The 13,030-nt window shown below is 44.9% G+C and overlaps 1 protein-coding gene across 1 annotated transcript in view; it reads left to right on the forward strand.

The window, feature by feature from the left end:
* The window catches only part of LOC126443036 (protein AF-17-like), a 113,994-nt gene that overhangs the window by 28,867 nt on the left and 72,097 nt on the right, over positions 1-13,030 (forward strand). Inside the window, exons 4-5 of the mRNA XM_050090882.1 lie at positions 1,412-1,627; positions 9,490-9,601. Coding sequence (XP_049946839.1) covers positions 1,412-1,627; positions 9,490-9,601 — 328 coding nt within the window. The remainder of the gene's footprint in view (positions 1-1,411; positions 1,628-9,489; positions 9,602-13,030) is intronic.

Below are 13,030 nucleotides of genomic sequence, written 5' to 3' on the forward strand. Positions count from 1 at the left end.
GGATCACCCTGTGGCTAAACGTGCCTCGGTGCATGGCCAGCACATCTTGGCACAGTGTTACACCGTCCGGGTTATCTGGATACTTCCCACTGACACCGACCTATCAGAACTCCGGAGATGGGAACTTGCCCTTCAGTATATCCTCTCTTCTCGTTACCCGCCAGGCCTCAATCTCCGCTAATTCCAAGTTGCCGCCACTCATACCTCACCTGTCTTTCAACAACATCTTTGCCTCTCTACTTCCGCCTCGACTGACATCTCTGCCCAAACTCTTTGCCAGATCTCTGCCCAAACTCTTTGCCTTTACAAATGTCTGCTTGTGTCTGTGTATGTGTGGATGGATATGTGTGTGTGTGCGCGAGTGTATACCTGTCCTTTTTTCCCCCTAAGGTAAGTCTTTCCACTCCCGGGATTGGAATGACTCCTTACCCTCTCCCTTAAAACCCAGATCCTTTCGTCTTTCACTGTTTCCTGATGAAGCAACCGTTGGTTGTGAAAGCTTGAATTTTGTCTTTATGTTTGTGTTTATTTGTGTGTCTATCAACCTGCCAGCGCTTTTGTTTGGTAAGTCACATCGTCTTTACCAGAAATCCATTGGCAAACTTTCATCAGAGTTCGAGTATGGACCAAAACAAAAAAAAGAAGTCCATTAAACAAGGGCTCTAAAATGCATACATGGTACTTGTTCATCTTTGCTACTTTGAAACACTTTTCTTCTACTGAACATGTGGTCACAGCTGTTAAGGTATACATTTTGGAGCCCACGTTTACGGGAAGTTTTTTCTTGTTTTGGTCCGTAAGACCTCCTCCCAAAATACGAAAATGAAAGAGGGTGCAATGAGAGACATATTTTACAGCATCAGAGACGAACAACTGCTCACAGCTCTTAACATATGCATTTTAGAGACTTCTTTACCCATTTTTAATCCATACTGTCACCTCCAAAAGTTTGTCGGTGGAATTCCGCTTCACGATATATATACCGAGAATGGCACAATCGCGTGTAGGTATTGCCAGAGGACGAGGCATTTCTCGAAATCCACTTTAGTTAATGAAATATTAAAAAAACAACCGTGGCATATCTTATAGCTGTAGTACAGATGTCGTAAAACATTTTCTTTTGTTTTATCGATACTCCACTTTCTTTCATTTAGAAATTTTCTAGTCGACATTCTGTAAACTACGTGCCGATCGTTCCTCTAAATCGATTCCCGTCCAGATTTAGATTTTCCTCAATATCCCCAAACTTCCCACAGCAAATTCCTCGACGATTCTGTCGAGAGTGTGTCACCGACGTCCTCCTCGGGCGTCCCACCGCTACCCCGTGCCGGCGCCCCACTCGTGGGGTCGCGACCTCCCACTACCCCCCGTCCCCTCCCCCGCTAACGGCGGCCCGCACCCCTGTCGGCAGGTGTGCTACATCTGCGAGGAGCAGGGCAAGGCGGGGCCCGGCGGCAACGGCGGGCGCGCGACCGTGGGCGCGTGCATGCAGTGCAACCGGTCGGGCTGCAAGCAGCAGTTCCACGTGACGTGCGCGCAGGCGCTGGGGCTGCTCTGCGAGGAGGCGGGCAACTACCTGGACAACGTCAAGTACTGCGGCTACTGCCAACACCACTACTCCAAGCTGGTGCGTACGCCCGCAGCTCTGCCTTCTGCCTGTCTCGCTCCTCTGTTTCCTCAGCCTCTATTCCATCTGGCAGTGGCTGCTCTGTTGCAGGTAGGGAAAATTTTATTCCATTATTCAGGTCTGGAAGAAAACTGCACGGGATATTTTGCACGAATTGTACGGTTTCGAGGTCACAGGTTCTGAAAACAGCTTCCACAATATCCCGTCACGTAAACTTTCTTGAAAAATTACAAAAACTTTTTAATATAAACACTTATTTATTAAGGTGGTAAACACGGCAACTGGCCGCTTTATCGGTCGAGATTTGCCAATTTTGTAAAGGTGCCAAATTGTAGCCGACGGAGCAGTAGGCGTCGGTCGAGATTCCGACTGCGGTTTTAACTTTGGAGCCTCGGTGTCGAGTCGAGATCGGGACCCGCCTCCTAGTGTGGACACCGGCTCGAATGCTTGTCGGTTACGTAGTGTCACTTAAATGAGTATGTATTTATAGTGTCTTAAAAATATGTGTTTATCGAGTGAAATACGGAGATAGCATTAAACTTACAGTCTTATCGTGTGTGGGAATGTTTTCGGGGTCCTACAAACTATATTTAAAAAAAAAAAAAAAAAAAAAAATTAAGATTAGGCACTTAAAGAAAAGTAAATGAGCTAGTAGAAATTAATGTGCACAGTGTGAAGAAGAAAATGGAATCTTTGGATAAAGTTTTGCTGCAGGTACAGCTTTCCTAAAGAGGATGTAATCTTTGGAAATTTTAGGGCTCACAGAATTCGATAAAAATTCCAAATCTGTATCTCCGATTTGCAGAAAATATATGAAGTGGCCCGTATTGCAATTCAGTTTTAAGGTGGACATTGCTTTTGTCCCATCATACTGCTTCATACGGTTTAAACGAGACGTCATCCACCTGTGTCATTTTTTCCTTCGATTTTTTTCCGTGTGAGGCCACTACTAAATCCTCCTCGTTCCTCGTAATATCTGCTAGTGAAACTGTTATTAAGACACTGCTTTGAACAGCGGAACAGGAGTGACCCTGGCTCATTGTCAGAGTCAGCTGTGATTCCACGTGCCCAAATCGGTCGGTCCCAAACCCCCGGCTTGGTGAGGATGACAGGCCCGATGCCAGTGCATTGGCGACCGACGTTTGGCTGAATCCACCGGCTGTTGTTCGGGCTAGTGTTTGTGAACCTCTGTGGTGGACTCGGCATGTTATATTTTCTAATAATGAAAAATCGTTTCTGATTTGTACGCAATTTCCTACTTCGTTTTCTCGTGCAGTCTTTTCTTTGTCTCATTGGTGCTTTTATGAAATCATTTCAGAATTCCTTCTCTGGTTTCTTAATTGAGCAGCTAGCAGTAGTCTGCTAACGTATTGATGTTACATCATTCTCGGTACTGTCTCTCCGTATTTTGTGGACATCCCGGTGCGATCTTCCACTCCGTGCTACACTGTAGATTCCCATTTTTCTGGAAAATAGTCAATACGGCAGTGCAAGAAATGAAATATTAGCTCACCTCACATCCTCCAGCTTTGTACACTGCCGACGTGCGTCGTACAGTGTTTTTGTAGTCGGGACCCTGGGTATTTCCCAGAAACTCGTGCTCTACATTCTCGAAAGAGCTCCACTCTTCATTTTCCTTGTCTGCCACTGCTTTCAAAAAGAGGGGACCAAATAAGACTCCCTTGTCCTGATCTGCAAGTTTCAGTTTGAAATATGCAAAATAAACTTTCTTGACAAACTCACTTTAAGTCTCTTTGTTGACTTTTCACTGTGTATTCACCAGAAACATAACAGTAGCATGCGGGAGAAATTATCTGGCCTCTGTGAGCTGTACTCCAGAAATAAAAACACGAGCACAGTAGCCTTCGAGTGCTGAGTATAAACTGAGTGAGGTGTTCAATGGCCAGTGACTAACTGAACATTTTTAGGTTGTTGAAACACGATCTGATATAACGGCTGGTTCTTTATGTTTATTCCTAGTACCACAGATGACATACCGAAACACGTACTGCCCACTGTAGACAAGTTTAACCTGTTACGACAGGATCGTGTGGCATTCCTCGTAACACAGAAATTACTTTACACATCTCCCTCCGACCCTACTCTCTTCGACTCTTAACAATTTTTTTGCTTTAAAAAAGCCCACCATTACTTGGTTAAAACATTATTTTTTTAAATAAAAATAAATAGCTTAAAATTTAGTAATTCGGAATGTTATGCTTAATATAAACAGAAAATTGGCTGGAACAAAAAAATTGCCTGGTGCAATTTTTTTGGTGTGTTTTTTGTTTGTACTAAGTTGAAATCTATAAGAAAGTGTATAAAAATCCCGTGCAGCTTTTTCCTTGCAGACCTGCGACATTTAACTCCGCGGTCAGACGCCCTTCTCGTCACGACAGTTGCAGCTTTTTCCTTGCAAACCTGCGACATTTAACTCCGTGGTCAGACGCCCTTCTCGTCACCACAGCTGTCGAGTGAGGGGTGTAGTGTCCCAACTTACCGACGTCTTTTTTACGCCTCTGCCTCGTCGAACTTTTCCTATATTCTTCTTCCCGTGTTTATTGATTGTGTTCAGCTGTTATTAAATGATGTACAAAATACAAGACATTACATAATTCTTTTTCATTTATTACCTCACAGTTAAGTGTGACGACCAGCGTCTTAAAATGTGGCAGCTTCACTATTTTAACATAGGTGAGTGAGCTACACTTCTACATCTACATTTATACTCCGCAAGCCACCCAATGGTGTGTGGCGGAGGGCACTTTTATGTGCCACTGCCATTACCTCCCTTTCCTGTTCCAGTCGCGTACGGTTCGCGGGAAGAACGACTGTCTGAAAGCCTCCGTGCGCGCTCGAATCTCTCTAATTTTACATTTGTGATCTCCTCGGGAGGTATAAGTAGGGGGAAGCAATATATTCGATACCTCATCCAGAAACACACCCTCTCGAAACCTGGACAGCAAGCTACACCGCGATGCAGAGCGCCTCTCTTGCAGAGTCTGCCACTCGAGTTTGCTAAACATCTCCGTAACGCTATCACGCTTACCAAATAACCCTGTGACGAAACGTGCCTCTCTTCTTTGGATCTTCTCTATCTCCTCCGTCAACCCGACCTGGTATGGAACCCACACTGATGAGCAATACTCAAGTATAGGTCTAACGAGTGTGGTGTAAGCCACCTCCTTCGTCGATGGACTACATTTTCTAAGGACTCTCCCAATGAATCTCAACCTGGTATCCGCCTTACCAACAATTAATTTTATATGATCATTCCACTTCAAATCGTTCCGCACACATACTCCCAGATATTTTACAGAAGTAACTGCTACCAGTGTTTGTTCCGCTATCATATAATCATACAATAAAGGATCCTTCTTTCTATGTATTCGCAATACATTACATTTGTCTATGTTAAGGGCCAGTTGCCACTCCCTGCGCCAAGTGCCTATGTGCTGCAGATCTTCCTGCATTTCGCTACAATTTTCTAATGCTGCAACTTCTCTGTATACTACAGCATCATCCGCGAAAAGCCGCACAGAACTTCCGACACTATCTACTAGGTCATTTATATATATTGTGAAAAGCAATGGTCCCATAACACTCCCCTGTGGCACGCCAGAGGTTACTTTAACGTCTGTAGACGTCTCTCCATTGATAACAACATGCTGTGTTCAGTTTGCTAAAAACTCTTCAATCCAGCCACACAGCTGATCTGATATTCCGTAGGCTCTTACTTCGTTTATCAGACGACAGTGCGGAACTGTATCGAACGCCTTCCGGAAGTCAAGGAAAATGGCATCTACCTGGGGGCCTGTATCTAATATTTTCTGGGTCTCATGAACAAATAAAGCGAGTTGGGTCTCACACGATCGCTGTTTCTGGAATCCGTGTTGATTCCTACAGAGTAGATTCTGGGTTTCCAAAAACGACATGATACGCCAGCAAAAAAATGTGTTCTAAAATTCTACAACAGATCGATGTCAGAGATATAGGCCTATAGTTTTGCGCATCTGGTCAACGACCCTTCTTGAAAACTGGAACATCATTTGTAACCTTCCGTTCCTCTAGAGACTTGCGGTACACGGCTGTTAGAAGGAGGGCAAGTTCTTTCGCGTACTCTGTGTAGAATCGAATTGGTATCCCGTCAGGTCCAGTGCACTTTCCTCTGTTGAGTGATTCCAGTTGCTTTTCTATTCTTTGGTCACTTATTTCGATGTCAGCCACTTTTTTGTTCGTGCGAGGATTTAGAGAAGGAACTGCAGTGCGGTCTTCCTCTGTGAAACAGCTTTGGAGAAAGGTGTTTAGTATTTCAGCTTAACGTGTGTCATCCTCTGTTTCAATGCCATCATCATCCCGGAGTGTCTGGATATGCTGTTTCGAGCCACTTACTGATTTAACCTAAGACCAGAACTTCCTAGGATTTTCTGTCAAGTCGGTACATGGAATTTTACTTTTGAATTCACTGAACGCTTCAAGCATAGCCCTCCTTACGCTAACTTTGACATCGTTTAGCTTCTGTTTGTCTGAGAGGTTTTGGCTGCGTTTAAACTTGGAGTGAAGCTCTCTTTCCTTTCGCAGTAGTTTCCTAACTTTGTTGTCGAACCACGGTGGGTTTTTCCCGTCCCTCACAGTTTTACTCGGCACGTACCTGTCTAAAACGCATTTTACGATTGCCTTGAACTTTTTCCATGAACACTCAACATTGTCAGTGTCGGAACAGAAATTTTCGTTTTGATCTGTTAGGTAGTCGATGAAGTTCGAGAAGTCTACAAGTGGCAATGACCGAAAAAAAATTGTACTTTCAGATGCTTATTACTTACTCACTGTGAACTTTGCATAGTGATCGATAAATTCAGACTCCCGATAACTGTACAGTGTTTAAGTATAACAACAATGGAAACTCCTAAACGGACAATACATAAGATAAGCGAAAGGGAGCCACTCGCTTATAGCCGACTGACGTACAGCGTATAGAAACTTGCGACAGAAAACGGTATTCGCACTAGCTTCCGAGCTCTCGATGTTTCTCTACCGAAAGTACACACGTTTGTACACGTGACGGCACGGGCACCCGAAAGTGCAGACTCGTGGTGACACTGCCGATTATCGACGGCAGTAACACAGGTAGACACACTCGGGAGAGGGTAGGGAAGGCGAGGAGGGGTAGCAGGGTAGGTGGTGGTGGTGGTCTTCAGAGAGAGATATCGGAGGCTGCACGACGAAACGAAAGGAGTGCAGGGGGTAGAGCACACGAGAGGTAGAGATGGGGGGGGGGGGGATTGCGAGAGAACGGGATGTGCCGTGGTGACTTATACAGTCACTACTGTAAACACTTTTCACCTTTTCAACTAGTTTCACAACTAGAACACCCTGTGGAGGGTTGTGCCTATTAGGTAGAGCACTGTCTGGTGTTGAAACAACCTTCAGCTTGATGAGACCTTTACTCACTTTCTCACTTTAACATAATAATTTTTTTGTAAAATAGAGAAAGGCAACCACTTACCTACAGTGTTCGGAAAGAAGCAACAGAAAACGGTTAACTATGACTACGGAGCTCTCGCTCTTGTTATGGTACTCACGTTCACACACACACACACTCCCAAACGTACACACCTGTGCCCGTGCTAACGGCGGTCGAATATTTGGTACAGAAAGACATAACGTGGGTAGATGGAGTCGGGGATGCGGTAGGGAAGAATGTGTGAGGTAAGGAGGGGGTAGCAGGGTAGTGTGAGGCAGCTCTCGTGACACAGTAACTCGGCAGCTGCACAGGATGGTGAACATTCGGGGGATAGAGCGCATAAGAGATGGAGAGAGGGTGACGGGGGAGAAGAGGAGAGGAAGGTGGTGACGAGACGGAAGACAGAGAGAGAGAGAGAGAGAGAGAGAGAGAAGACACCAAAAGAAAAGCTGAAATTCTAAATTTCACGTTTAAGAAATCAGTTACCCAAGGGGAATGTTAGGAACGTACTGTTGTTCGACTGTCGCACGGACTCTCACATTGAGAGCGTGGAAATGGGTGTCACCGGTGTGTAGGGAAGCGACCGAAAGAGTTGAAAACGAGTAAGGCGCCAGAGTCAGATAGAATCCCAGTTAGGTTTTATGGAGAACACTCTGCAGCATCGGCCTCATATATAAAACTATCATTTATTGTGAGAGTCGCAACTGACTCGTACGTATAAAGAGGGTAAAAGAAGAGACCCACAGTATTACAGTCCGATAACCTTAATACTTGAGTCCTACAGAATTATCAAACATATTCTCATTTCGAATATAATATATTTCCTCGAGATAGAAAACCTTCTGTCGGCAAATTGGCACAGATTTAGAGAGCGTCGCTCGTGCAAAACATGACCCGCCCTTTTCTCATTCGATAACCTGCGAACATCGTACGGGGGGAATGGGCAGATTCCGCAATCCTAAATTTTCAAAAGCGTTCCCAGATACACGAGTGGGACGAGACTTCTTACGGAACAGAAACTGGTACGTAATCGTCGACAGTGGCTGCCGGATGACACGAGATGGCTCAAACAAAATTTCTAGTCGGTCTGACGAATGAGAGCGGGCAATAAATGTAGAATAATGTAAGTAAATGCAGAGGAGTAGGAAAAACTAAAACATAATGTTCGAATACGGCACCCTGCTCGACAGTCGTGTCAATTAAATATCTAGGTATAACTTTGCAGAGTGACACAAAATGGACTGCGAATGTAAGGACAGCAGTAGGGAAGGTAAACAGTCTAGTTCGGTTTATCCTTAGAAAATTTTGGGAAGTGTGGTACCTCTGTAAAGGAGACCACGTATAAGGCAGTAGTGCAACTCATTCTCGAGTACTGCTCCAGTGTTCGGGATCCCCACTGTGTCGGTTTAAAGGCGGGTGTCGAAGTGATTTAGAAGTGGGTGGTCGGTCTGATAAATGCACGAGTATTACGGAAATGCTCCGTGTACTCTAGTGGGAATCCCCCGAAGGAGGACGACATTCTTTTTGTCGGACACAGTCGAGAAAATTTAGAAAACCTACATTCGGAGTACTGCAGAACGTTTCTGCCGGCAGTGACGTATATTTCGCACGAGGACTGCAGAGGTGAGAGACTTTACGGCTCGTACGGAGGTATTTAGATGGTCGTTTTATTTGTGAGTGGGTGGAACGGGAAAGGAAGTGACCGGTAGCGGTACGAAGTATCCTCCGGAACACACTGTGCAGTGGCCTTCGGAGTGCGTATGTAAACGTAGATAAACGGAACGGCAGCAGCGACTCGGAAGTGGACAGTGAGATCCTGGGTGACATGTGAGGCGGGCTGAGTCCCTGTTAATACCTGTATCTAAACCGAATATCACACTAGAGTAATTTGAGGCCACTCTTATCAAATGGCTACATAAAAGTCCTCTCTTCCATTTTAAAAACGTTAAGTCTGCAGCAGGAAAGAAACTGACACTTTGCGTCAACACCGGTCATCGCATTAAAGTATTTGTCGATCTGACGGCGACTACACATTGCGAGAAGAAAATTGCAAAAATCTGCCGAAACACTAGAGGAAAATGTGGACGACAACTCTTTCACCAGCTGAGGACTACAATTGAGCAGCTAATTAGTTTTATCCTTTCTCTTAAAGTCTAGTTATATGAATAGTATTAAAGACCAATATGATAATTCTTGTTGAATTGAGGCCAGTATGCTGTTCAGTTACTTGTGCATTCACGTGCGTAGCTATAGTCCAAAACAAATTGTGTGAATGTAGCTTATAAACTAACTCTTTCTGCAACATAGGGACAAAAATTGTGAAAAACATGTTTGTAACGTGTAACTGAGTGACTAAACCCTTACACTATTTTTCAGTGCTGTGCGTGTCTTTTTACAGAAGAAAGGTGGCAACGTGAAGACGATTCCCCCCTACAAGCCGATCCCGGCTGCCGGAGTGTCTCCCAGCTCGTCGCCGGAGAAGGAGCTCGTCATCGACACCTCGGCCAAAGGTCGGCACGCGACTCTCCTACCCTCGTACTGCCTGCTGCCACTTTACAATTTGTGAGCCTTTTTTCTTTGCACCGAGTCCCACTCGTGTGAGGTTCGAGTGTGCTGCAGGCGCTCCGAGAGTCGGATTTAAATGTGTTACACGTTGTCTAAAGTGCGGGCATAAAATTTTTAGATCACCACGTGTGACGTATCTCGCATCGAAAATTTTTAGGTATTTGCCACAGTGGAACGGAGTGACTGCGTCCGTGTCTAACTTCCCATCCTCCCGGCTGTGTGTCCCACCTGCCCCCTTCTCGTTTCCGTTACGGTCTGGCGTGATGTCACGTCTTCCACTCCTCGTGTCGAGTGTGCTAAATATTTGCACAGTTACATAACAATTGTAGTTAAACACTCGACAACTTAAAAAGACACCGGGATGGGGTGGATTTCAGTAGAAGGGACTTACATGTACAGACAAGCAAATGATCACAATTTCAGAAAAATTGGATGATTTATTCGAGAGAAAGAGTTTCAGAAATTGAGCAGAGCAGTAACACATTGGTCCGCCTCTGGCCATTAAGCGGGTAGTTATTCAGCTTGGCATTGACCAGTAGAGTGTTCTCGGACGTCTTCCTGAGGTATATTGTGCCAAATTCTGTCCAGTCGGCATGTAAAAATTGTGAGCTGGTTGCAGGGCCCTCCCCGTAATACTCCAAATATTCTCGACGGGAGAGAGATCTGGTGACCTCACCGGCCGACAGGGGGTTCAGCGAGCACGAAGGCTATCGGTAGAAACTCTCGCCGTGTGTGGGCGGACGTTATATTGCCGAGATGTGAGACCGGCACGGCTTACCGTAATGAGGAACGACACGGAGCGTAGAACACTGTTTACGTGCCGTAGGGGTGCCACGGATGACGACCGAACGGATCGTGCTACGAAAAAAAGGACACCCCAGACCGTCACCCCCAGTTGTCGGGCCGTACGCCACGTGACATTCGGGTCGGTATACTGCCACTGTCAGGAGGTGTCTCGAGACACGTCTCGGCCAGACCACGGGCACCCAGTTTGAAACAGGACTCTCCACCGAAGATAATTCTGCTCCAGTTTACGAGATTAGGGGCGTCGACCGACAGAGGCATATCCGGATACGAGCCGAAGACAGTCGGATACCAGTCTGTCACCCGTCGTACAGTACGACAACTGGGAGTGCCGTTCCTTTTCACGGGTGGAGGCCTCCGGTCGCCACCTGCGGCACCACTCGCGGTTGTCACGGCGTACGGTGGTGACAGATCAGTATCTGACTGCCGGCAGCTTGTCTCCGGACGGGTCTTCGGTGATCGAGGCCTCTAATCTCGTCGCCCGGAACAGAATTATCTTCGGTGAAGAGTCCCACTTCAAACTGAGCCCCCACGACCGTCGAAGACGTGTCCGGAGACGCCCCGGCCGGCGGTAAGATACCGGCACGACTGTCACTGGCCGTACGGTCTGACAGCCGGGAGTGGGGTGGCGTTAGATTTCACGGCGGGACCACTTCAGTGGTCATCCACGGCACTCTTAAAGCACGGCAGTGTATCGACGGTAATCTACGCCCCGATACGTGGCCCTCTGTGGCAAAATGCGCCGGTCTCACATTTCGACAAGATAATGTCTGTCCACCCGAGGCAAGAGTTTCTATTGCTTGTCTTTGTGCTTGTGAAACTCCGTGCTGTGTCGTGTGTGTGTGTGTGTGTGTGTGTGTGTGTGTGTGTTTTTGCGTATATATATATATATATATATATATATATATATATATATATATATATATAAAAAAATCACAAAAAGTAAATTAACGAGACAAAGGATATGACCAAATCCACACTCAGTTAACATTTCTACAAAACTGAGCCCCACATAGGACATTGTCATCTGCAAGCAGTAAATTGTGGCTGAGTGTGAAGAATTATTTAAATAAAAATTAGTTTTTAATATAACACATTTTTAAAACAGGTTAGAAAGTATAAAATAGTTTCTCCTAGCCCTATACAGATACTTAACCCCTTAAAGTCTTGAAAATTTTTGGTTGTGAATTTTTAATAAATATGAAAATACTTATCTTGGTGTTGAAGCTCTTTTTTCTATGTTTTCTTTAACAGTAACAAATGTTTTTGAATGGGGTCCGCATTTAGCAAAACACAATTTTGTTTTTTGTCCCAGACATGTTTCACTGCAGTTGCAGCATCATCAGTGGGTTTTTTATTATTACGGATTCTTGCAACACGGTGTGGTTTTCCTGCTGTTATACGTTTTTACAGTGACTGTTTTTCTTTACAGTTTGTCACCTGCAAGGTTTCATTTTTCGTCACCTTCTTCATTGTCAAGTTCTACGTATTGAGTTGTCACTGTCACACTGACTTTCCAGGTGACAAACTGTAAAGAAAAACAGTCACTGTAAGATCGTAATACACCAGGCAAACCACACCGTGTTGTAAGAACTGATAATAGTAAAAAACCCACTCGTGGTGCTGCAACTGCAGTGAAACGTGTGGGACAAAAAACAAAATAGTGTTTTGCTAAAGGCGGACCCCACTCAGAAATGTGTGTTATGAAAATACTTTTAAGATTTAAAACAGAAAAAGATGTGGAGCATATATAGTAGATAATAGGAAGGAGATGAACTATTTGTCCATCAGTTGTGTGTTGCATGCACCAAAAATTTTCCATTTTCAGTCTTACAAGTATTTTCATAGCTATTAAAAATTCACAATCACAAAATTTCAGGATTACCTTTACAGGGATTAGGAATCTGCATGAGCCTGGGAGAAATTATTTTGTACTTTTGTGTTAAAATTTGATTTTTACTTAAATAATTATCTTCTGCTTTTTAGTTTTGATTGTGTGAAATTTATTGCTCAACATCAGACTTTTTGATGAAATTGCAACGGAAACATATTGTAAATTTCAGGTTTATTTCAGCATCTCTTCACCTGGGTCAACAGATCGAAATGAAACAGTAAATAGAGACGGCTTGTTACAGCTTTTCTGAGCCCAGAGGACACATTACGTTTCAACGATCTGCCACCTGTCTGCCGCTCGTGAACTTTTACCTCGACTGTTTGCGTTCCCGTAGTTTCTCAGTGCTGTGGACCTGCCGTGCTGTGCCACCAGCTACCACTGCAGAAGGTCGAGGGCTGCGAGAGATCGCTACAGTCGTCGAGCTACGAAATGACGAAATTGCTTTTTAGAAAATTCTTCCGTATTTTGTTGCTCTCGCGTAACATTTATACAGGGTGTTAAAAAAAAAAAATGTCGAATACGTCGAGAGGTGATAGCACTTGCGAAACGAGAAAAATATGTTCTATAAATGTGGTTCCGGAGAAACGTACTTTCTCAGGTAATCACTGTTTACGGGAAGGGCTTCGCTACGCTCGGCTGCAGATGTCAGTGCAGTCGTCGCACCGGCACTCCGTCA

The sequence above is a fragment of the Schistocerca serialis genome, unplaced genomic scaffold (assembly GCF_023864345.2).
Source record: "Schistocerca serialis cubense isolate TAMUIC-IGC-003099 unplaced genomic scaffold, iqSchSeri2.2 HiC_scaffold_1420, whole genome shotgun sequence".
NCBI classification, from domain to species: Eukaryota; Metazoa; Arthropoda; class Insecta; order Orthoptera; family Acrididae; genus Schistocerca; species Schistocerca serialis.